Consider the following 27448-nt stretch of genomic DNA (forward strand, 5'->3'; position numbering starts at 1 on the left):
AGTAGTGAGAAACTAGATGCAACCCACACATTAAATGTAGAAAACTAATATAAGCTCCTCCTGTATTTGCCTAACAAATAGTCCAAGATTTAATAGCTCCTACCGCAGTAGGTTCACTTCTTTGCAGGCTTTCCTGAGGCAAAGCAAAGTGTCCCTGAAAATTTAACATGAAACTTCAAAATGAGACTGTGTAACATATAATTCAACATAAAATTGGAATATTTCAGTTTTTTAACCAGTTAAAATAGTAAGAAAGAGCAAGGATATCATCAAAAAATAATAAAAACAATAGCCATATCCATTACATTCTTTAGCAACTCCTATGGAGCAACTATATCGGTTGAAAGTAGAAGCAAAAAAAAAAGCATCCACCGACCATCTTTAACAGATGTCAATCTGAGATCATTTTGGCAACATGAACATTGAAATAGAAAGCCTGTAGAATGCCATATTCAAACTGTTCTAGGTCATGCTTAGTTCCTCCATACATTATAAGCAGGGGGAACAATCATGTAACTTTCGCCCAAAGACACATGCTATCCAAAATATGAATAAGAAACCAGTTAACTACAATTCATCCCCTTCTCAAACAATTGTGGGATGTTGAGATTTTGCAAGGTCTTCTTCGAAGGTCCCTCATTCTAGTCTAACCAGGAAGAGACTAAAGAAGAAAAACAGTGAAGCAAAGAGCACAATTGGGAATAAGACATAGTCTAGCAGTAGCAGCATTCTGATGATAACAATGACAATAAAAAACCAAAAATATCACAAGACAACACAAAGTATTCTACCTGGGGGGAGTTCCGGCTGGTCAAATGGGGAACAAAGTGTCTTAGCTGCTCCCATTTCGCCTTTCGTCCGTGCTTTCACATCTTTCTCAACATCCTAGAAAATTACAAAGTTGTCAGGTATGATCACGGAAATAAACAGTGTCAACTCATAGTCTGGGAACAGCAATCAGCTGCCTCGTTTCAGACTGCCTTGCAAAATAAATTATTTTCCAGCAAAAAAGAAATTCTTGAATTTGGAAACATAACGAAAAAGGGTGTTCAAAGTGAACTGTTGCAGCCTGTTGGAGAAGGAAACTCGGGAAGGACAGAGCTTCTACCATTACGAAGACTCAGCACAGTTACATTTTCGCTAAGATTGGAGTCAGAGGTATCATGGGGGGTATACATTATCAGGCACATCAGAGCAATGGCCTGCCAGATGTGAACTGCTCGTTCAGTTGGAGCCCTAGATCAGCTAATGATGTTGCAGATTGGTTGGCTAAAAAGGTTGTTTAAAAGGGCCTCAGCCTCTTTTGGGAATTCCATCTCACCAAATTAGAAGTTTTCTGTTATATGCCGTGTATTCAGATACAGTTCTGCGCTTTTCTTCTTTCCTTTAGCCTTGCTAGTCTTGAGCTATTGTAAATATTTTTCGTTGATCAATAAAATCTTTTCATGCATTTTTTCCTTCTAGTAGATAGTAATATTTTTGGAAAAGTTTTGAAAATTCTTCAAATTGGCAAATATTACATAATCCCAATTTTGAAAGAAGGTAATTTGGATCTTCTTGAAGAATGTCATCATTGGCTTCTCCGATGAATTGTATGTTGATGTGGTGACTAGCGTCAGAAAGGCAGGGGGCCAAGGCCTCTGTTCAATCTCAATTGGGCTGCACCAAGGATCAGCCTCGAGCCCTTATTTGTTTGTGCTTATCACGGAGGACTTAACAAGAGGCATACAAGATGAGGTCCCATGGTGTATCAGAGTATCTTTTGCATTCCATGCAAACTATACTACTTCACGGTCCACAAATTAATGAATAAAAGCCAATGTTTAAACTGTGTGAATATGCAATATACAAGATAAAGAATTATTCCACCAGATATCAAGTTTTTCATACTATTCATATATGAAGGTTGGAACTCAATCTTTAGTTTAAGAAAATTTAATCATAACCCAACAAAAAAAGATCCAGATTCTTTTCACAATCTACACTAGCATTTCTTATTCAGTATCCCCACATTTTAGCAAATTCAGCAGAATTAACATGGATAACATGATTTCGTGGAAGTAAAGTCTAGTTCTTCAACCATCACAAAATTTTCCTACAGTATTTCTCAACGGCAAAAGCATACAATCCAAAATTTAGTTGCAAGTACCATTAAATGATAGCAAGTCTGATGATCAACATGCAAATGTCTATGTTAATGCAAAACATAAAACAACAAAATGTATATATTCCTTTGTGTGTATTAATATGATAATAATGGACAATTTACCTCCTCATCACACCAAGGAGCTAAGATCATCTTCTTTTGATTTAGTGCTTCAACGAATTCATCCCATGTATGCACCACCTTAATGTGCTCATCCCGTTTTTGTTTTGCAGCATCAAACAGGCTTTGCTGAATACTAGCCAAAATATCTTTTACTTGCTCAACCAAAGTGGACATAGGAATATCAATTTTTGCCAAATTGTCACAGCGAACAACACGAACCTGCATAAAATTCAACATATTCACTCATTCACCTGTGCATGATATTTAGTATTATACTAAAAGCATGATTATGACAAAAATCATGAGGCTTTAAAAATGAATAGCATATCTCAACCTGCATGTCCTGTCATGTCATTATTGTTGCATAAATGCATATAGAATCATTGGCACTAAAAATAGGACCATTCAATATACAACCAAGATAAGTAAAATCATGATATAAGGCTGGCTCCGACTTTGCTTAATGGGGGAAACCTAGATGATAGATTACAATGCTTCACTTGTTCAAAAAGAAGATTGTTATCTTCATGAAAAATGCGATGCTGTAGTGACAGATATGAACAATGCCTGAGCATCCACCTATATGTTCCATGCACAGTTACAGGAAACACTGTTGTGGCTTGATTCATTGGCAAATAAATTGTTATGTTATCCATTAAGTTGTTCCTAAATTCTTCTTATCAGATATGCCAGCAGGTAGCTCAGGAAAGAAACATACAGAGATAACATGAAGAAAGAAGAAAGATGGCCAATCATTGATGGTCCAAAGTATTGTACAACTATGCTGTAATAGCAAGAGGTAAAGTAGATGCTAGACAATGAAAGAGACGAAACAAAGAGAAACAAAAACAGTAGTTTGTGACAGTAGATGAGAACAGGGATAGACTTGCAATACCTGATTATTAGCAACATCTTTTGGCCCGATTTCTATTCTCAAAGGAACACCTTTCATTTCCCAGTGTGAGTACTTCCAACCAGGTGAATAATTGTCTCTAAAATCTTCTTCAACGCGAAAACCAGCTTCACTCAACATATTAGCAGTTGTTGAGCACGCATCAAAGATAGCTTTTGTATCAGCATCTTTGTATGGCACAGGAATCACAATTACTTGTACAGATGCAACCATAGGAGGTAGTACCAAGCCTTTGTCATCCCCATGAACCATCACCATCACCCCAATCTGTATGTTACAAAGAAACAGGAAAGCATTAACTTAGGGTAACTATTTATTACTATTTGGATTTCCATCTGACGTGCATGGCATGCATCCAGTGGGTCATATAGGCCAATTTAATTCAATATATACCATTAAGAAGAATGAAATTTCAAAAGCTACACAAATTTGTCAGACTGTTGTTACTTATATCTACATCATGGAACTTCCCCACTAGCTCAGTTGGCAAGGTCTTTATCTAGTTGTAGCATAGACCCTGAATAGATTCCCAGTTCACCTCTTAGCTATTTACACTTACAGTTGGCAGGCTGCCCAATCAATTATAATCAAGGGGGAAAAAGAGATACACTCTGCAAAGCAAGCATCTGAACCAGTAAAATTTTGAAAAACCATGGGTTCTTGAAATGAAATGAAGATGCCTTTTTCCTTGGTACAGCAAGATATGGACTTCTTATGTAGGTAGCAACCAATCTTGATTTCAATGACACAGGAGCATAATCTGATCCATGTGTACCAACTCATAAGCATGGGAACAGAAAATTACCAATCATTGGGAGACAAACCATAGAAGAAATGTGTTTTGAGGCGTGCTCACATAAGCCCATATGGATTGTAAGCCGGGTCACAAAACCCTATTTGGGTTTGCTGTGGGCCCACCAAAATGCGCAATAGCCAATATTAGGAAGAAAATGAAAAATGGCAGTTTAGTAAATATTCCAAAGCTTGTAAGGGAGAGTGACAGCTGTAATAATCAGAACTTTCAATGGGCTCTTAGGTCGGTAAAAGTAAAAGGATAAGATGGGAATTAAAAAATTCTAGAGAAGATACAAAATTGGAAAAAAACTTAAAATAAAGGACAATAAAGACTGAGAGGGAGGTGTAATTTTGGGAAACCAATTCTCAAAAGACAAATCGTGTGTTGGGGGGGGGGGGGGTTCACCTTCAAACTCCCGAACAGCGAGGCCAGTAGAAGTAGAGTTTGTTCAGAGAGGAGATCTCCCTCAATAGAATTCCAACCGAAGTGAGAATTCGGGAGTGATCGTTATTCAAACCCCTCTTGATTCCAACCAATAGAAATTTCAACAGATTAGGATTAGTTTGAAAATAAGCTACTGCACATCAAACCAAGAGGTAGAAGCAGACCAGACCTGAACATCTTCAAAGCTCACCGAGGGAAAACATATGGGGCCAAGATTCTTAAACTGTAGTCACCCATAGATAATGGTTCACACTCCTAAGTTTCATCCCTTCCCAATGAAACTGATGCAGGAAAATCTTGGACCGGGCCGACCCAACTGGTGTACTACATTGGACTGACCCAAACTCAGTTTAACCGAGTCCAATTTGAGTGTTTGGATCTAGTAGGATTTTAGGAAGTTTATTTTATTTGGGAAATTATTATGTAATTTTTTTATTTTAAGGTAGTTATTAGACACAAAGGGAAATTTCCAATTTGAGTTTTATTGGGTTTTTATTTTAGTTAGCCTGGTTTTAGTAAGTAATTAGGAGTCTTTAATTTGGCTGCCTTTTATTCTCTTTATATATGATGTAATTCCCCATCATTACAAATATGCAAGAATGAATTGAAAAAAAAGTGAGTTTGTGCATGGGCACACCTCCCCCCCCCCCCCCCCCAACCCTTCTTCTTCTTCTCACGGCTTCTTCTCCCCCCCTCTGATTTCTTCTCAGATTTCCCCTCTCCTATTCTGTCCCCCATTATCTGGTATCAGGGCTGAAGGATCCCATCTTCTTCCTTCCCTTGTGATTTCTTTTCCCCAGTCTATTCTTCTTCCTCCTTTTTCTTTCCTAGTTTCTTTTCTCTGCGGTTGTGACCGAACAACACCAATAGCAACCCCCACCTTCCCTTTGATTCCCTTAAAATACCAAACCATTTGCCATATCACCCATCATTGTCGCCAATATCACATTCTGTACGTGACCTTTCAACCCCATCTTTCATTCCCATGTTAGGAAAAAAAAATCTATCCTGCTGTTACCACAGCACCCTTCCCCTCACTTCCGACTCCCACAGCAACCTGCGTCTTCACCATCCCACCTCCCTTGATTTCCACACACAAAAAAAAGTCGAGACTCTGTTGAAACAGAAATCGACCAAAACCCAAACCCCATCTCATCCCTTCCCCACAGCAGCTCCGCTGAATCCCCAACCCATCCTTTCGTTTCCCAGTTTCCCAACCCACAGCACTTCAGTTAAAAAAAAACAAAACAAAACCAGAACTCTCGCTCATCCTCCACAACAACCCACATCCATTGAAATCCCAACCCCAGCTCTCATTTCCTCTTCTACCTCACTGAAACAGTGAAATACACATTAAAAAAAAAAAAAACAAAACCCCTGCAATTCCCACCGACAAACCCCTAATCCCATCTTCTTCGTTTCCATTATCAAAACCCCCAACCCACCACCATAGTACTATATCTCGCGATATATCGGTATCTCGGGCCTACCGAGATATCCGAAATATCCGAGATATTCGAAATATCCGAGATATCGCGAAATATGACCGAAATATTGTATTTTTTCTGCAATATTTCGGGGGTCCATCTCGGGGGGTATTTGGCCATATCTAGGCCTGAAACTTCATGGACAGCCTTATTTAAGCTTAATAAACACATTTAAACCATAAAATTGTAAAAATGTGAATTCAAATTGGTGTTTTGGGCTTGCACCCTTGATTGACATACGGTCGCCGACCCTAATGTATAAATAGTTAAATACACATAGATTAATGAAATCACAACTTAAGTTACAAATTACAAGTGCTAAACTGCTAATAGTAGTTGCTGTGCCTCCCTGGATCAATCCCACTCATGCCTCGCTGGAGTCGACGTCCATTGCTCTCTGTTTGAAGGACATATGTGGACCACGGTATAGAATCGGAGAAGAAACGAGTGTAGTCATCCACAAGTATCACGTAAATGGAATCATCAACATATCGTAGGTAACCTATCCTAGGATATAAACTAGGGTTACCAATCGATCCAATCCGTGAAGAAGATGATCCACTGATATTGATGTTGGCGCCGGCGCAAGAGGCGATGGCATTGGCTGCATGTATGGCTGGTGAGGTTGGTAGCTAGGTCCGCTAGGGTATGCAAAGATGTTATCTACAAAAGATGATCCAAGATGTCCCTGGGACTGGGATCGTAGTCATAGTCCCCTACCCCACTAAACTGCCCATATGATGATGATCCATATCCACCGTAAGGTTGTGATGCACCATAATCCGATGCCAATGGAGTGGCATGTGCGTCAAAAGATGGGGCACGCCAATGTCCAATCGGTCCTCTCTCCCTATCACCCATACTCAAACCACCAACAGAGCTAGATAGGTTATCAATGTCCATGTGATCAGGTTGCAACTGTGTTTGTCGACCCCTACGCTTCCTGTTGTATGTATGTAGGGGGGCCTCTCGAGGGTGGGGGTGCGGGGGCACGTGCTCCGTGGTCCGTATCTTGTGTGGCATGATCAAACTGTGTCTCTCCAGTGAATCGGAGTGGCTCTACAAGTGCCGTATCCTGGGCCTCCTGGCCTACCACATAACGCTCTCGCATGCCCAAATTCTTCACCAGTATCACCACCACCAACATCACCACCACCAGCATTACCACCACCAGCATCACCATCACCACCACTAACATCACCATCATCACCATCATCATCATTTGAGGAGTTAGACCAGTCTTCATCATCAGCAACATTGCCACCAGTGGGCTGGAATGGTATGGGTGAGGCTTCCCTTGCATGTATCTGACCCTCGTCAGCCATATACTCGTCCACATCAGCACCAATCTCATAAGCTATCATGGGGTCGGGCCTACCTCCCTCCTCATCCAACACTGGCTCACCTCTATCCCTCATCCAATCCACAATAGGGTCCTCATCGTCTGAGTCAACTTGAAAGATGTCAGCTAGATCAATGGTGCCCCTCTGTCCCTCATGTCCCATGCGTATGTGTTGCAGTTTCAGCCTCAAGTTGTAGTGCACATACACCATGTCAGATAAACGTTGAGACCCCAATCTGTTGCGCCTCTTGGAGTGGATGAGTGCAAAGGTACTCCAGTTCCTCTCACAACCAGATGCAGAACATGTTTAGGCAAGGACTTTAATTGCTATTCTTCTTAAGTTTTCAGCCGATTCCACATACAACACCCACCATTCAGCTGCATTACAAGTTTACAACAAAAAAGACATGTGTCAAATGTTGTTTCAACTTTCAACTTTCAAATTTCAATACATATGTAATTTAAAACTTAAAAGAATTACCAGCATCACCACGTGCTCTGCCTAGGATCGCAGCCTCAGGTCCAAAACTTCCCAATGCATCCCTAAATACCTTGATCTACACCCATGTGGAAAATTAGTAAGTACTTCTTCACTACTTATTTGAAAGCATCAATAAGTTGAGTTTCCAAATGAACTCACTTCATTGTTGCAAATTGCTTGTAGTGCACCATCTGGCTCCAACTTCTTCACTACTTGTTTCACAGCATCAATAAGTTGAGTTTCCAACCCAAGACTATTGTTATATTGATACTTAGGGTTCAAGTAGTATGCTGAAATATGACATATAGAATAGAGGTATTGTCAAATGCATAGGTAATTAGTAAATAATAATACTATGAATTAGTAAACAAAAACAAATTTACTCACCACCTTATGCAATGGATGCATAAGTTGATTCTCCCAATGAGCATTTATGATATCTAAGAAGTGTTTGCTACTGCGAGGAGCCACACTATAGACACTATCTTTCATCAAGTCTATTGCAGCATATAGGACTGGCATGGTTGGGCCCTTCAGAGCGGAGTCAGCAACATGTAGAACTTTAACTACTGGCTCTAAAACTTTCACCACTTTGCTTAGTTTGGTCCAGAAGTCCTCGATGACATCGTTGTTTGTGCTTCCCTCCCATTTGCGAGTCTTGGAACCCTTCCATTCAAACCACTCCTCGAAGCAAAAATGCTTCTCCCACCTTCTTTGTCTCAATGCTTTTGAGAGCAATGTAGTTGGTGGCAAATCTTGTGATGCCAGGCCTAACCAAGTCACCCCCACATTTTTCCCTCAATAGATTGAGTGCATAGGAGTGGTTGTATACAAAGTTGGTGACTTGTCTTGCACTTTCAACTACAGTCTTCACCAACTTTAACTTTCCCATATCTTTTAGCATTAAGTTAATGCAATGGGCTGCACAAAGAGTCCAGAAGAGCCGGTACTTACTATTGTTCATCATCTTCTCACCGGCCAGCTTGAAGTTACTTCCATTGTCCGTTACAATCTGGACAACATTCTCAATACCCACATCTTTTTCCACTACTTCCTTTAACAATCTGTAAATATATTTTGCATCCTTTATCTCTTTGGATGCATCCACGTTGAGGAACACTGTCCTCCCATCACAATAAACCATGAAATTGATGATGGACTTTCTTGTAGGCCTAGTCCATCCATCTGCCATTATAGTCACCCCATATATCTCCCACATATTCCTCATCTCACTAATGTACTCATCAATCTCACTCTTTTGTTGAGGTAGATAAACATTCATTACCTCATATGGGGTGGGGCCCTTGAATCCTGGGCCAACCTCTACAATGGTATCTATCATGGTATCATAATGGGGGCCTTGTGCAGTGTTTGCTGGGATGGTATGGTATAGCATCCACTTAGCTATTGATTCTTTAACCAATCCCTTCATCCCCTTCCATGCTCCTTTGATTCTGGGTTGACTGCTTCCTTTCTTCTTATGCAATTTAGGATCAGATGTTGATGGTGGTGCTGGTACTGGTAGAGGTGTTGGGGCTGCCCTCACACTTTGTGATCTTTTAAAAGGATTCAAAGTTCTAGGACCTCCAGAACTGCCAGCTCCTCCACTACCCCCTACTCTTTATCTCTGCTGATCATCTTGAAAACTTACTCTACTTCTTGAAACAGTCCGCCTAAAATCCCTAGCCTCCTCTGCTGTTTGTATGTCATCAGGTACTGCAATGTCATCATCATCATCATCAGAGGAGTCATCATCATTATCATCATTGTATCGTCTTCCTCCTCCCATCGAAATCCTCACTGTATCCTCAAGTTGTTCTCTTATCCTTTGCTTGTCAGCCTTCCTCTTCTTTCTTCCCCTCAAACTATCACCAATCTCCCTTGCTACTTCAGTAGGGACCATATGACAACCTACAACATCTTTAGATCCTCCAGTCAGATGTTGTTTAAGTCTACTGGACCCACCTCCCATAAATTGCATTTGACAATAGTTACATATAGATTTTCTCTTATCCCCATCAATGGGAATACCATGTAACCATGCAATGTCACCCCTATGCTGGCTGGCTGGTCTCTCTTGTTCCCTCAGTTCTCTTTGTTCCCTCCGCCCCCTTTGTTGACTACTTTCCCCCACCTTTTGCTTGCCCTTCGCACGTTGTCTATCACGATCCGCCATAATGATACTTGTTTACTGCAATGTAAGTAACACAAATAATTAAAAAACTTAATGTAGATACACTTCAATTGACACTTTTAGATTACTAATACACTTGTATAGTTATTTAATATTTTTCCCCTAACCCTTATATTTTTCACATAATTAAAACCAATTTTTTATATATAATGTTAATATAAGTATTGACCTAACATAACAAAACCAAAAATTAGTAAACATAATATACATGTAATGCATCTCAAAACATATAGAAATAACTTTCATATTTTTTCATTATTTTTTAAACTTAAAACTCATATTTTTCCTTATTTATTTCTGTTTTTTTAATTTTTTATATATTTTTCTTAATTTTCGAAAATTAAAAGAATTATTTAAGAGCAGAAAAATAAATCCGACACTGTGAAGCCGTAGATCGGCCATTGGTGTCTAACATATATTTAATTCATTACCATCTAAGTCATATTACCCCTAATTATTTCCTATTTTAGTTGTAGGAAAATGAATTTTTAAAACCAGAAAAAAAATAAAAAAATACATATGGGAAAAAAATTTCGACACCGTGAGGCTGTAGATCGGCCTCCGGTGTCTAACATATATTAATATCATCAACATCCAACAACATTTGTATAAAGTATTTAAAAAAAAAATAGTTTTAGAGAAATAGAATTTACCTTAAATAATGAAAATAGGCTTAGATGATGAGCTTAGATGACCCTCCGACGTCTTCCCGGCGACAAGGAGCTTCAACAATGCTTGGATGAGGCTTGGAAGGGAGGAAGAAAAGGAAAAAATGAGGAAGAAGAGAGAAAAATTGATTTTCAGCAGCTCTCGGTCGAAATATCGACCAAGAGCTGCGAAATATGGTATAAAAGGGGCCTTAGTGTGACACTATTTGTCACTTTTTCAATATCTCGCGATATATCGTGAGATCTCGCGATATATCGTGAGATCCACGATATATCGTCGATATATCACGATATATCGACGAGATATTGTATTTTTTTGTTTCGGAAGTGTTTCGTATCTCGGAATGTCGAGATTTACGAAATATGGCGATATATCGCCGATATATCGCGAGATTTTATACCATGCCCACCACCACCCCCTTTTTGTTTCCGCCTGAGCTGAGAAAAAAAAAAAAAGAGTGAAGAAGAGCAGAGAGAGACGAGAGAGAAAAGATTTAAAAAAAAAAAAAAAAAAAAAAAGAGGCATACCTGGATTTCTGCCTCAACCACCTGGTTTCTTGCCATGTTCTTCTCCATCGCTAGGCCTCCCCCTCATCGCCAATAGCAGCGCCTTCCTAGCAGTCCCCCCCTCTCTGGTTCGACAGAATCAGACTCCCAGTTGAACAACGGTAATTCCTCTTTTCCCCTGGTCACGTCTGTCTTCCTAATTGACTTTGTTTTGTTTTCTTTTTCCCACATTTTACTGCTTTACCCCTCCATATTTTGGTTTAGTCCTTTTTTTTTCAATTAGCTTCCAACATTACCCCCTCCCTTCTAACGTCTAGTTGTTTAAGGCCTATGTTCCTTTTCCAGAATTACCCCTTTCATCTACTTTTTTTTTTCCTAATTCATCCTTTTTCATTATCATCTTCCAATTTTACCCTGGGTATGGAAACCCATATTTTCCGCACTCGATTGGGATTGCCCAATGGAAAAGGTGTCATATTCCTTGTTGATAATGAGAAAAGTAGCAATTTCGTCTCACAACCCGTAATAGAGATGTTGTCGAAGACCAGCGAGATAGGTTATGACGAGCTTGTTGATCAATACTTCGTCGAATTTGCTCATACCACATACTATGATGAGGCTTGGTATCAGATATTTCCATCCCCAAGGCGCATCATCAAAGTGGGCCGTGATTGGGTGAATGAGCGTTGTGGCAATGCTGACCTTCTCAACAACACTTGTATTCTAAGGCCATTGCATTTGACCAAGGGTCATATTTTGAGAGGATTAAAGCCAAAGGCAACCACACCGCAGTCGCATGAAGAACCAATTCCCTCACAGGTTGTCGAAGAGCACGAGGATGACCCCGTGATCGAGAATAAACTCAACGGTCAGGTCGAGGTCAAACCCGAAGAACAGATCGACGGTCTAAATGACAATTTAAACCCCCACGACAAGATTCCAATCGACGAAATACAGACCTATCCTTTTATCCCTATACTGATTGTTGATGTTCGTGATGTGCCCTGGATCATCGCTCCATCAAAGCCGTTGTTCATGAACACCGACCTAGTAATGTTGATCCTTTCCTTCTTCAAAACTCGTGGACGAGTTTTTCTTAACCACGAGAGAGTTTATACAGGACAATCTTGGCCCAGGCCGACCCCACTGGTGTACTACATTGGACTAACCCAAACCCAGTTGAACCGAGTCCAGTTTGAGTGTTTGGATCTAGTAGGATTTTAGGAAGTTTATTTTATTTGGGAAATTATTATGTAATCTTTTATTTTAAGGTAGTTATTAGACACAAAGGGAAATTTCCAATTTGAGTTTTATTGGGTTACTATTTTAGTTAGCCTGATTTTAGTAAGTAATTAAGAGCCTTTAATTTTGGGTGCCTTTTATTTCTCTTTATATATTATGTAATTCCCCATCATTAGAGATATGCAAGAACGAATTGAATAAAAAGTGACTTTGTGCGTGGGCACACCTCCCCCCCCCCCCCAACCCTTCTTCTTCTTCTAACGGCTTCTTCTCCCCCCCTGATTTCTTCTCAGATTTCCCCTCTCCTATTCTGTCCCCCATTATCAGTTGATGCAGGACAATCTTGGACCGGGCCAACCCAACTGGTGTACTACATTGGACCGACCCAAACCCCGTTGAACCGAGTCCAGTTTGAGTGTTTGGATCTAGTAGGATTTTAGGAAGTTTATTTTATTTGGGAAATTATTATGTAATCTTTTATTTTAAGCTAGTTATTAGACAAAAAGGGAAATTTCCAATTTGAGTTTTATTGGGTTTCTATTTTAGTTAGCCTGGTTTTAGTAAGTAATTAAGAGTCTCAATTTTGGGTTCCTTTTATTTCTCTTTATATATGATGTAATTCCCCATCATTAGAGATATGCAAGAATGAATTGAAAAAAAGGTGAGTTTGTGAGTGGGTAGACCTCCCCCCCCCCCCCCCAAACCCTTCTTCTTCTCCCCCCCCCTTCCCTTTGATTTCTTCTCAGATTTCCCCTCTCCTATTTTGTCCCCCATTAGAAACCCCAAACAATATTCCCAATGTTGAGACTTCCACCACAGCTGGAACGCACAGGTAAAGAGAAGAAAGAACAAGATGGAAGAGAATTGTCAGCGGCCTTAGAACTAAATGCTTGAGTGATCAATAGGGATCACCAAGCCTTTTATTTATAATAAAAGGAGTTACAGATATTTAGACTTCAACTAGGAAAACTCCCCTAGCCGATTCCAATTAGGAATAATAACTAGGAATCGGCTAGGGGGAAAAAGGGGGGAAAACCAAAAATACCCCTATCGGGTAGGATTACATTATTTTAGCACTCCCCCCTCAAGTTGGAGCATAATTATCGAACATGCCCAACTTGACTAAAATAGGATGAAAGACTTTCCCACTTAACCCCTTAGTGAATACATCGGTTAATTGGTTAGCAGACTTCACAAAAGGAACACAGACTAGCCATTCTTCCAACTTCTCTTTGATAAAGTGCCTATCAACCCCTACATGTTTGGTACGATCATGTTGAACCGGATTGTGAGCAATGCTAATGGCAGCCTTAGTCACAATACAACATCATGGGAAGACAGACAGGAGCACCAAGATCTTGCAATAAACCTTTAAGCTATAACAGTTCACAGATGCCAAGTACCATAGCACAAAATTCTGCTTCAACACTAGACCTTGCCACTATGTTCTACTTTTTACTACGCCATGTGACAAGATTTCCATCAACAAATGAGCAATAGCTAGAGATGAACTTTCTATCAGATGATCCAGCCCAATCAGCATCAGTATATGCTTCAACTCGAAGATGGCCATGAGGAGACAAGAGAATTCCTTTTCCTGGAGCTGACTTCAAATAACAAAGAATTCGAGGAACAGTATCCATGTGAGAGGAATAGGAATCATGCATGAACTGACTTACCATATTCACGGCAATGGCTATATCTGGCTGTGTATGAGATACGTAAATAAGCTTTCCCACCAACCTATGATAACGACCTTTGTCAACCAGTTTACCCTCCTTTTCAATGAGCTGTGTAGTAGCTTCCATAGGTGTATTAGAAGGATGACACCCTAACATCTCAGTCTCCGACAATAAATCTAGGATATACTCCTTTGAGAGAGAAAGATGCCTTTAGAGGATCGAGCAACTTCTATCCCTAGAAAGTACTTTAGTTTTCCCAAGATCTTTTATTTCAAATTCTCGGCCAAGGGAAGTCTTCAACTTGCTAATCTCATCACCATCATTCCCGATTCCAACAATGTCATCCACATAGACTACAAGAATGGTTATTTTATCACCATTCCTTTTTATAAACAGAGCGTGGTCAACATTACTCTACTCTATCCCACAGAAACTATAACCTTGTGGAACCTTTCAAACCATGCACGGGTGTAAATGCTTCAGCCCGTATAAAGCACGCTTAAACTTATATACCTTGCCATTGGGCTTATCACATGAGAAACCAGGTGGAATATCCATATACACTTCCTCTTCAAGCTCTCCATGGATGAAGGCATTCTTCTGGTAGTATTTAGTTTTGCAACCGGTGCAAAGGTCTCTTGGTAGTAAATTCCATAAGTCTAAGTAAACCCCTTTGCCACAGTCGTGTTGTATATCGATCCACAGTACCATCTACCTTCTGTTTCACCACAAACACCCATTCACATCCAATAGGTCTTTTCCCTGGAGGAAGAACTACAAGCTCCCATGTATCATTCTTTTGTAAGGCTTTCATTTCTTCCATCATTATTGCCTTCCACTTTACCACTGTAAGAGCAACCTGCCAATTTTGGGGAATACGAGCAGAAGAAAGAGAAGAGACAAATGCACGAAAGGATGGAGAAAGGGATTCATAAAAGACAACATGAGATATAGGATGCTGAGTCCAGGCCCTAATACCTATACGATGAGCAATAGGCAGTTCAGGAGAAGAGATGTTACTAGGAATAAGAGAGTGATCCGGTTCCAGAGGACGGCAACTGGATGGGAACTGGTGTTGTAGTGGATGGAAGCTACTTGTGTTTGGAGTATCCTCTCTAGTGGGTTTTGAGGTTGGAGTCATTAATTCTCCTCTGAAATTCTCCAATGGTTTTCTGAACTGGAGTCAACTCCCCCTGAATAGGATTTTCATCATTACCAGTATCTAAGTTCTCCCCCTGTGCAAGATCCTCTCTGTCTTTGTTAGAAGGTATGGGAGGAGCAGGAAGAGTGGGGGTTAGGGTTAGGCTAGTTGTAAACAGGGAGCTGAACAGGAAGCTCAGTTAACACATCTTCACTAGAATACTCCCCCTGAAGATCTGCAGTCGGGTAATAGAAGAGAGCTTCATGGAAAACAACATCCATACTCACCAAGGTACGACGAGTGGGTGGATAGTAACATTTATAACCCTTATGGGATGGAGAATATCCCAACAAAATGCAGCAAAGGCCACGGGGTTCCAGTTTGCTTGGGGATCGAGTATCCCTAGCATAACAGACACAGCCAAAGATTTTTGGGGGAACCACAAAGACTGAAGAGCCTTGTAAAATGCCAGCTGGGTTTGAGAGTCAAGGATTCGGGTAGGCATACTATTAATAAGATAGGCTACAGTAAGGACAGCATCTCCCTAATATTGGGGAGGAACAGTACGGGCAAACATAAAAGCCCGAGCCACCTCTAAGAGATGGTGGTTTTTTTCTTTCAGCCACACCATTTTGGGCCGGGGTATCTGCACAACTAGTTTGATGGAGTATCCCATGGACAACAAGGTATTGTTGGAATTGACCATGCATATACTCTTTGCCATTGTCGCTCCTCAATATTTTGAGAGTGGCATTGTATTGGGTCTGAACCAACTTGTGAAAATTCTGAAAACAAGAAAAAACTTCACTTTTGTTATGCATCAAATACACCCATGTACTCCTAGAATGATAGTCAATAAAGGAAACAAACCAACGATGGCCAAAAAGGGAATGCTTTCGACTAGGACCCCACACATCAGTATTAAAAAGAGAACTTCTATTAGAAATAGAATAAGTTGAACGATGTGCCAAAACACAGACCTCGCAAAAAAATTCATCCTTATTACATTGTTTAACTAATTCTAGAAATAAATATGATAAAGTTCTTATAAGGGGATGACCTAATTGGTTTTGCCATTGTCGAAGTGTAGAAGAGACTAGTGAATTTTGATGAATAGGAGATGGAAGTTGTGGTGAAGGACATCCATCATCAAGCAAATACAATCCACCATGCACTTTATCACATCCAACCGCTGCCCCCATTGGCAGATGCTGAAAAACACAGTTTGAAGGAAAAAAGGTTACTTCGCAGTTTAGGTCACGGGTAAGACTACTAATGGATAGAAGATTAGTGGTAAAATTAGGTATATGTAAGACAGAAGATAAATTTATAGAAGGGGAGCAACTGATAAATCCTTTCCCAGAGACAGAGGAGAGAGAACCATCAGCCACTTGAACTTTGTCTTTCCTAAAAGCAAGAGAATAACGATGAAATAAACTGGAGGATCCAGTCATGTGCTCAGTGGCACCAGAGTCTACGATCCAAGGAGAAGAGACTACCGATGCACAGTGACCAACATATGAAATACCTGAATGGGCAAAATTTGAACTTAAAGTGGTGGAAGTATTGGCAGGAGTCGATGTAGTAGAAGCAGCGCAAGTCTATAACATATGACGGAATGCCTGAAGTTTATCCTTGGGTAGACTAGTGTCAATAGTAGGAGCACTGGTGGCAGCCTCAGTATGATTGGCTTTGTTTTTCGATTTCCCACGAGCAGCACGCTTAGCTTCAAAGTCAGCCGGCTAACCTTGCAGTTTCCAAAAAGAGGCCTTGGTGTGATAAGGCTTATTACAGTGCTCACACCTCACAGTTCCTTTAGAAGAGTCACTAATAGCAGAGGATCCATTAGATACAGGAACAGCAATGGCAGCAGTTTGTAGAGCTGATCAGTCAGTGGTGGGAGTGTGTAACATAGCTGTCCACCTATTTTCCTCAGTATGTACTACAACATAGGACTGTTCCAAAGTAGGAAAAGGGATTCGGCTGAGAACTTGAACCCGAATCTGATTATATTCCACATTCAAACCAGCTAGGAAGTCATATACCCTGATCTTGTCAACATGCTTGCGATAGGCAGCAATCAGTAGCATGTAATCAGTGTAATGATCCAGATGTTGCCATAGGCTTCGTAGAACAGCATAATAATTGGAGTTGGAGAGGTCCTTCTGAGTGGTTTCGTGAATTTTTTTTTTGTAATTCATAAAACTGAACATCGTTACCAACCTGTCCATAAGTTTCCTTCGCAGCCAGCCATATCTGAGCACCAGTGTCTAGAAGTAAATAGCCCCTAGACAGTCCTGGTTGCATAGAGTTAAGAAGGAAAGCCATGACTTGAGAGTCATTAGAAATCCATCGAGCCTGAAGAGGACCTTCGGTAGAAGGCTTTACTGTAGTACCTGTAATGTGTCCAGTGAGACCAGGGCCAGCAATGGTGAGATAGGTTGATCTGGACCACATGAGATAATTAATTCCATCAAGTTTGATGGTGACAGCAAAGGGAAGATGCTCTTGTCGAGGTTGTCCATCAAGTCCAAAAGTGACTTAACCATCTGAACCAGTAGAGAAGTCAGAATCAGCCATGGACACCTAAATTCGATGAAGGACACCTAAATTCAATGAAGGTGAAGAAGATCTCACAATCCAGCCAGCAATAAGAACTCCAACTAGAATTGAGTCACCCCCTTATGAAGATCAGATTGCTCCCAAAAAATCAGCCAAAAAGGAAAATCTAATAGGAAAATAAACTCCAATTAGGGTTTTGAATAAAACCCAAATCGCAATAGCTGTAGATGATGAAGATGCAAGAGAACTGATGCAAAGAGGCCACAAGTTTAATCGAGTCCCTTTGGGATAGTGATGAAGCAGTCCTCCAAAAATCAGCAACTTCAAATGAGAAATTAGAAAACCCTAGCTGGGCAGTACCTGAATCGAGTGTGAAGGATGGGTTTTGAAATTGCAGCCCTTTCAGCTGTCAGAGTAGACTGAAAAATAGATCGAATGCTCCTCTAGTAGTGGGGAAGAAGTCCTCCAAAAATTAACTCTTTCTGATGAGCCAAACCCTAATTGATCCAAAATTAGGAAAAACAAGTGTCTGGAGAAGTCACAGGTCAGATCTGAATTGTACTTGATCCAATTCTGCAGTCTTCAAACAGGGAAGGTGTGCAACAATAATAGAAGAAAAAATCTCCAAAAGGAAGAGTCGATCTTCAAGTGTAGGAAGAACTCCATCTTCAAGGATGGAGGAGATCTGTCAGCAGAATTAGGTCACACCAATAATCTTCAGTCTTCAATGAGGTATGATTGAAGGCAACACCTAAATCATCATCAGATCACCTCATAGTTGCTGCCCTGAATGAGAGAGAAGAGCCGAGAGTGGAGGAGAGGAGAAAACCAGAAACCGTGGAGAGGGGAAAGAAAAAACAAAAACAAAAAAAATCTGAGAAAGCAGCTCTTTATATCAGAATTGGCTTTAATACCATGTTAGCAGACTTAGAACTGAATGCTAAGTGATCAATAGGGATCACCAAGCCTTTTATTTATCATAAAAGGAGTCACAGATATTCAGACTTGAACTAGGAAAACTCCCCTTGCCGATTCTAATTAGGAATACTAACTAGGAATTGGCTAGGGGGGGGGGGGGGGGGGGAAGGGGGAAAAACCAAAAATACCCTTATTGGGTAGGATTACATTATTTTAACAAGAATAAAGAAGAATAAATGAAAGAATAGGGCAAGAAGAGAAGGGAAACCAGATCGCAGGGAAGAAAAGGACAACAGCCAAGCTGCTCTAGATCGCGCAGGCTTCAACTAACAAAAACTCAATTCATTCTTCAAATCTATTGCCACGATGGATGGAGATTACAAGCATATACAAAGAAAAACAAAAGACTCCTACAAATAGAAACTAACTCTTAAATTAGAAAACTAACTAAATAAGAAAATTAAAGCAACAAAGAAACTCGAAATGTGAAACTATTCCCTAGAGTCCTAGTATCTAACTCTTATCTAAAACTCCAATCTAAAAAAATCAAAATAAATATGGGAAAAAGATCTCTGTCCGGGAGTGTGGCCTACGCCAGCACTCCCATGAGTATATCTCTCTCCTCCCCATGTGAAAAGACACCTCTGCCCCCTTGTTTTAAGAAAGAGAGAGATAGACACATGGGAGTGCTGGCGTAGGCCACACTCCAGGACAGAAAACTGCTTCCCAATAAATATATATCCTACTAGACCCAAATCACAATTCAAGCCCAGTTCCCAGTCATGACTCTCAAACAGATTCGGCGCAGTCCAAGAAAGTGCTCCTGCATCACCATAGGGAGCTGTTCCACCTTCAATCAAATATCTGCACTTCTCTTCTCTTCTGTTCTTCTTCTTCAATAACTTTCTCTTGCCTCACTATCAGTCCTCTTTGTCCTCTAAACTCTAATTGTTTCCTCTACTTTTCTTCCTTCTATTCTACTCCCAATGCTTTTTTAGCTCACTTTTCTCGCTTTCTTTAAATGCCCTGCTTGTGCTTACTGTTCTCAGCTCCATAACAGAAATTTCTTGGTACTTGTATGAACCCTAATCAGTCCTATGCCTTTCCTAGTGCAATGAACATAAATGCCCTAGTAAGGTGATGTAGATAAGTCACTTAGAGAGCTTATTTTATTGAAAATAAGCTTTGGGTTGGGTTATATAGGTGTTGGATTTTTTATCCCATGGTTTTTCTGTGCAATGGGCCACTTTAATGGGCCTAAAATATGGTAGAAAGTATGAAAACGGGATTTACTTCATTAGCTTAGTTAAAGTCCTATTTTGAGTCTGTTTCTTTATTATTTCACTTTTTTAGTCGAGTTAGGTTACCTTATTAGTTAAGGATTGGATTAGGCCTTTCCTTTTTAGTGTCTAAGTCTCTTTTTAACTCTTTTATATAAGTTTGTAAGGGAGGCTAGCATTGTACACGAATTTGATTAATGAATATTGGCTTAAACCTTTGTGAAAATCCTGAGATAGGATGGGTGAGATGCCTAGGCTGAGATAGCCAACCCCAACCTTCCCCATCCCCTTCCATCGGTTTTTGATTCCAAACCGTAGTTCAATCAAATCGAGTTTAAGAGTGCTACAAGCTGCTGGGATTTCTTTTCAACAGATTGTTACATCGATTTCTTGAAGATTATTACATCAAGATCATTGCTGCTTCAACAAGTTATTAAATTTGTGGGATTCTTTCTTTTGGTTATCTTTTGAGATCTCATCATTCTTCTCAAACCAATTTTGAGATCCCATTGTTCTCTTGGGAATCTCATTGCTCTTTTTCTTGTTCTTTTGTTAAAAAAAAAAACTCTTTCTTGTTCTTTGGAGATTTTTTATCTGAACTTGCTTGGGATTAGACTTTTTCTGGGTCTAGTCTCACATTATAAGGAGTGATGTGATTCAGATTGGAGGAGCTAAAAGAGCAAGGGGCAAGCCTAAAATGGCTTTGGGAGAAGTGGCAACAGAAGACATGCATGGGCGAGAGTTGACAACAAGTATAGCTCCGAACAAAGGTCAATGGTGAAACAGGATCGCCAACCCTTACTTGGGGTATGAGTTGAGTTGTAGTCCGAACTCCTAACCCTTCCCCACCATCCCTTGTAAATCAGCCTTTGAAATCTAAAACCCTAAGGTGTCCTAACATCAGTACCTACATATCATAACCAGCAAATTGATGACTCAAAAGGTGGGAATATTCTGCCACCATAAGGGTACTATATATTTGAGTTACTTTTGGGGGTGGGAAAGTGTATATCTACTTGCAGAAAAAACTAAAAGCAGACTTACCGTTCGGGTACTATATGCCCAGGAATTCTGCCAGACCATAGCTCTTTCTCCCTTCTCATTTTCAAAGTTTATTTCAAACATTTTTGCAAAATTTTGACCTAAACAATGAGAGGTAGCTCCTTGTATACCACGACCAGTGTTTGGAATAAATGCCTAGCAAAAAAACAATTGGTAAACAGTAGTATATCAAAATATGGACAGGGTTTCAAGCTTTAGAATCAAGTAGACCATAGAAGATGTCTAATTCCTGAATTATTTTGAATATGATGCAAAGAATATACTTATTAAGTCCCTCAACACTAGTTGTGTAAAGCCCACCAGCAAACTTTTCCAGCTCACTCTTTTTCCCTTTGATAACAGGAATTGCAAGATATTCTTCATATATCCTTCTATAAAGTTCTAAAATTTCAAGAACCTGAAAGCAAACAAACATAATTACATATAGAGGCTTCACAAAAAGAAACATTAATTAAGAACATGGCATATTAAAACTGTACATAATATCCAAAACAAAACTTGGAAAATAAAAGGAAACAATTGTGTTAGAAAAAAAGTACTAAAGCCAGCATAATAAATTCAAAGGAGGATAAACAGCCTACTAATAATATTTTCAATGCTTGTTTCCTTCTAATAAAAAAACTAAATTTTGTGATCTTATTGCCATACCTGTCCTTGTAATAGCTCAGAGCCGAAGGTACTTCATACTCTCCACATGCATCGATAACACAGAAAATCATTTACAGCATCAAGTGAGAAGGTTCTGACTATAAGGGTTCTTTTGGCAATAAGGGTTTGGGATTTATGAAAGCATTGTAATTGTTGATGAGGGTGTCAATCGTTTTGGTTTTTCGATTGGTTTCTGTTCAGTTCAAGATACAACGTGTGGAAACCGAAACTGAAAAGCAGCCTCTTTTCCAAACCAAAACTGAACCAACATGGTTGGGTTTCAGTTCACTATTCGGTTTTGACCCTGTTTGTATTAGGTTTGGGCCCTTTTTAGGATTTGGGCAAACCTTTTGCATCTTCAACAACAAAAAGACCCCTTGTCTATTAGGGCCATAATGCACCAATTTTTTTCCAAACCTTAAAAAGGAATTGCATTTATCATCCACATTGATTATAACATTAAAAAGGAATAGAATTTATTCAGTTCTTTGTTCAGTTTGGTTCAGTTCGAACCAACGGTTTCAACCCTGAAACTGAACTGGAAAAAGATTCTAAATTTTCAGCCGAAACTGAACCGCATGTTTTGGTTTGGTTTGGTTCGGTTTTATACGGTCAGTTCAGTTTCAGTTTCAGTTATAAATTGACACGTGGATAGGTATAATCAGCTATTTATTAGAAAGCAAAAGGTTATGAATTTAAAAAATTAATAGCATCATATAAGAGTTGGATACCATTGATTAAAAAAAAAAGGGATAATAGTCGATGGAGGGGAAAAGGGATAGTTTACAAGAAAGTTATAGATGAGTTCTGTTTGGTCCTTGAAGATTTCCCCATGGGTTTCTTCACTTTTCCAAATCAATTTAAGATATGAACATATCATAGTTGGAAAACTACAGTGGATTACCCCAGATAAATGGCTTTTACATTTACACTGGTAGCTGATTAAATAGAGAGATTGCATTTCTGAACAATGACATGTAACTTGTAAGTTGTAACAGGTTAGGATAGTAGCAGATTGCATAAATTATAACAGGAAAGAAAACGAGTAGAGAGAAAGATAAAGGTTCCAGCTCCAAGAAAAGAGGAATAATTGGGTGTTTAGGGACTCTTTGAGATTCAGTCTAAGAGGTTATTGAGCTTATCATGTTGGGAATGGCAAGATGGTTATGACCATTGAGGTGTTCCATGGGATCACCATGAACTAATTTATGAGGAATTGGAAACATACCGTTTCCTTTTCTGGAGCTTGTGACCAAGCAATCCATGATTGGAGCCCCTCTCGACCAAACATCCTCTAGCTCAATACAGATGAAAGCTTTATTTGCAACCAGGGACCAGAAGGTGTTGGTAGTGTCTTTAGGAATCAGCAGGAATTGCTGGCCTTTTCGGGGTCGATTGGTATAGAGGGATTATATCAAACCAGAATCAAAGTCAATTGTTCAGGGTATGACCTCGCGTCGGACAATTGTTGGAATTACATTGTGGTGGAAGGAGATTCCTCGGTTATCATTCATTGACTTCAGTCTCAGATTATAGGCCCCTGGTGAGACTTGTTCTTAATCAAGTGGGCCAAGACTCTTGCAACTCAAGGGACTTCTCTTTCACTTGATATTGAGGTCGTAAATTCAATAAAAGAAGCTGGCTAGAGGTGAAGTGGGCAGAGATATATTGTATATGGGCCATTAATCTTTCTCTTGGCTCTTATTGTTGTATCTTATTAGTCCCTTCTGTACCATCTCATTTTCTTCTCTTTTTTTTCCTCTCTAATAAAATCATTGCTAACTATCCAAGGGGGGAGAAATCACGGTTTGAAACTCTACAAATCCACCTATATTTGAAAGAAACCAACCTTCATCCAGACCATGTCAGGCAAATAATTTGTGAAGTGGAGGTGTAAAATTCAAACTATCCCAAATAGGCATAATGGCCAGACAAGAGAGCTGCAATAATGAGAAATCATGCATAGCAACCATTAGATGTCTCTCTTGTGTCCCCCACAAGTGTCCACACGAGTCAAGCATGAATGCATGAGTGCATGACTCGGTTCATTTTCCTTTTTTCTTCTTCCCCTCCCCCCCCCCCCCGCCTCTTCCTTTTATCTATGGAAATGCTTACTCTCACCACTTCTATTGAGCTTCACAACCGAATCACAACAACAACAACGTCGTATCCCAACTAAATGGGGTAGGCTTAAATCTCATATTGTGATTGGCTGAATATATTAAGGTGCCGTGTATATATATAAAAAGGAAAATCTAATTAAAGGAGCACCTAATGCATTAAACAAATATATATATATATATATAGGGGCCCTGTTCTCTGTGCTGCAGCGCAGGCTGCGCCCAGGCACATGGGGGTGGGCGCAATGACCACCCTGCCCCCCTGAATGGCAGGCCCATGTGCCTGGGCACAGCCTGCACTGCGGCCCAGAGAACATTCTCCCATATATATATATATATATATATATAGAGAGAGAGAGAGAGAGAGAGAGAGAATAAAGGAAAAATATAATGAAACGAGCACCTAATGCATTAAACAAACAATCTAACACTTAAAATAGAGCACATAGCATGATGCATAGTTGTCAAGACACTAGAAAACGGTGTCTCACAACTCTCGCAATCCTATAGCATATGTATCCCATGTCAGGAAAATATTATTACTTTATTATTCCCCCTCCCCCAAATTTTATGCGCCCTCCCATGTGAAATGCCCAGAAGAAGCAACCAATACATATAAGATTCTAACTATGAATTTAAAGAAGTGCATGGAGACGATAATACAATTAGATAAATAATAAGAAAAATTAGTATTGTGATTAACTATGAATTTCCACAGGTGCATAGGGAAGATAATAATTATATTAAGCTAAAATACTAGTATGTTTTTTTTTCCTTGTTAAACCACATTTATATAAGGTTAAGGAGATGCAAACAAATCCAAAAAGCAACGGACACTGCAGATACAGAAGGAGGGAATTGGAGGGGAGAGTGAGAGAGAGAGGCATCAAAAGCATTATTTGCCAAGAAATAAGTTGACATAGAAGCTCAGCATACAAGGATCTCCATCACGTAGATTCTAACACGCCAATATGATCAAAGGGGAGAGTGGAACACACTGAGCTACTTCTCTATATAAAACATGTTAATTTTTCAAGTTCAATAAGGGAATTCATTTTGAGAAATAAGCCTTAAAACTGATGGACTTCCTTCCACCTCTCATTTTAAAGGACGATGAAAATCAAGTTTGGCAAGATGTCCTTCCATCCTTATCCATTTTCCATTTTCTAACTACAACCCACTTGTGATGCAAGGGCTATATCAAGAAGATCAAGAATCCTTTTCAATATATATAATAGGAACCTACCTAACTCCACATCATACCATCTAAAACAAAAACAAAATTAGAGATGGAAAACGAAATACCTCTGTATCTGCCTCTTCCTTTGTAGCAAAAGCGGTATGCCCTTCTTGCCAAAGAAACTCACGACTCCTAAAATTACATGTCAAAGTTTCCAGTAAATAAATCAGTACCTGGATTTACCAGGACCCAGATATCCCTAGTAAAGCAAAATAGAGGTAAGCTTCTCTTTACAGATCTGTGAGAAAAATATTCCTTATCAGGCTAATAGTGCTAGAAGAAAGAAGCAAGTAAAGTGGACATCAAATATAATGCAGAAGGATAGCGATTAGGTCTAGACATAGTTTTCAAGATTCAACAACCTAGTAAGAAAATGCCTCCACCACTCACTCACATACCAGAACAACTGGATAAGTTTCCATTTTGGTGAGACAACACACTTGATGAATCTAAAGCAGCAGAGTTGTTAAAGCAAGAAGCACATACAAAGCACCAAGGGCAAGCCTAAGTTCTTCAGTGTATAACCAGTGTAATAGATGACGAGGCCTAAGCTCCATAGCCTAAATAACTTTCAAAATATGGAGTAGGCTTAAATTAGTTAATGTAAAAGGGGTTCAAGTAAGAACCACTCTACAGTAGGATCGATCACAGGTTGCAGCAGAACATCAAAATAGCAATAAAACCAAAATAGTAACCTAGGTGGTAGGGATCAAACCAGCCATGTGACAGGGATCAAACTTGGATCGAGTGTAGGGGTTGGTAAGAGGATCCTTGTCTCCAAATTGGTGCTGATTCTAATGGCCAAATACAGAGATAGAGATTGGTTACCAAATTAGAAGGTAAACTACAAAATTAGAAGGTTAAGGCTGCAGGACAATCCAGCCACTCACAGAGGCTCATACTGGGGTCAAGTGGGCTGCTTGTTGGTCTGATTCAATCCTCAAAAGCCTTGCTGAAACAAACTCCAGGCTTCAAAGAAAAGGTGGCTCGATATTGCAGGAGAAACAGGGCACAAAACTGATCTGCAGGGGTGCACCTCGATCATTCTCTGGTGATGATCAGCTACAATCAGTCAAGAGCTTGATGGAATCACTTGGTCTTCAGCAGCAGTTGATTGCACTGAGTTGCAGTCACAAAACACAGCAGGAATATGGTTCGGTTGGGTGTTGTAGACAGTGAAAAGAAGAGGATAGGAAAATAGAAGGTAGGGGATAAGGGGATTTGGCTCTCAGCAGCCCTAAGATTTCGGCTCCCTTAACCAGGCCCTCTGCCCTTCATCCTCACAATTGGGACAATAAAACTTGCATAAGTAATCTTTACTCTTCATTCAGATCGTGGGGGAATGGCTACATCAGCCTTACAATTATAGAGGGTTATGCTTGCACCTCAAGTTAAAGAAAATAGAAACCTAATGAAATAGAAACTAGGCTTTATAGTTTAGCCAACATGCAAGGAACAAAATTAGAAACTATAAAATAAAAACTAAGTTTGAGTAAAATAGAAAATTAGGCCTACTTTCTAAATCTAAAATTAGAAATTAACTAAACTTCTAAATCCCCACACATACACAAAATTGACCCTTCTAAAAAGTCTTCACATGATCTGGTCTTGGGCCCCACAGGATCTTCTAATAATATTCCGCCAAGGCAAAATAAGGGGTTGTAGCACTGTTCACATGAACAGTGTTTTGGCCTATTTTTCTTCATGTCTTGTCCTACATCATTAATCAACTAGAGTAAGCCACCAATGCAGCAAAGGATGAACAAAAATGGGATACGCTTTGTTAACTAGAAGAAACAAACAACCACAAAGGTGCACAAAGGGGCACAACCACACAAAAAGTGTGTCCGTCAGTGAAGTAGCACCATGTCTCAAGGGGGCAGGGGATGCCCCTGGCCTAAGGTGCAATTAGCAGATCAGAGGCACAAACATTAACATTGCAAAGAAGATGTAGCAACTGAAAATTGACCTAGAAGGCTTCATTGTTAGGATTCTTTCCAAAAAAAGTGGACTTGACCAGTGCCCCTCTAATTGAACTCTTTAATACTGATGCCTCTACTCAGTTTGCAGTTATCTAGTATTCTTTTCTCCATCAGCATTTTCAAATAATCTAAAGCGTATTCATCATGCAAACAGAATCAGATAAGGAGAAGAGCAGAACAAAAATTAACAAAGTTTCCATTTTCCGTACTTTCTGTTTCTCAATTTCTTGCTCTTGATTTGTTCTGTTTTTTAAACTTCTTTTCTATGCTGGGTTCATGGTGTGCTGAAAGCAGCAGGACAGTGATGTAGATCCACACACTGGGCTGTATTACATCCGCAGGAAGAAAGGAAGGAGGGCAGCAGCTGAACCGAGGTCAAATTTTTGACCAATTTGAACCAGCGGGTGGGCTGGACTTATTCAAGCTCGCATGAGCTAGTAAGTTTTTTATTTGGTTGATTTACTAGTTGC

General features: G+C 39.8%; 1 protein-coding gene across 1 annotated transcript; it reads right to left on the bottom strand.

Moving 5' to 3' along the window:
- On the bottom strand, positions 1–25418 carry LOC122672300 (proline--tRNA ligase, cytoplasmic-like). The gene is made up of 8 exons (XM_043869795.1): positions 25395–25418; positions 25062–25169; positions 21263–21385; positions 20971–21123; positions 3165–3449; positions 2270–2488; positions 792–885; positions 1–154 (listed from the first exon to the last, which is right to left on the bottom strand). Exons 1-8 carry the CDS (start codon positions 25416–25418, stop codon positions 114–116), a joined length of 1047 nt encoding a protein of 348 aa, XP_043725730.1. The 3' UTR covers positions 1–113.
- Between the last annotated feature and the right edge of the window lie 2030 nt (positions 25419–27448).

The sequence above is a fragment of the Telopea speciosissima genome, chromosome 8, assembly GCF_018873765.1.
Source record: "Telopea speciosissima isolate NSW1024214 ecotype Mountain lineage chromosome 8, Tspe_v1, whole genome shotgun sequence".
NCBI lineage: Eukaryota > Viridiplantae > Streptophyta > Magnoliopsida > Proteales > Proteaceae > Telopea > Telopea speciosissima.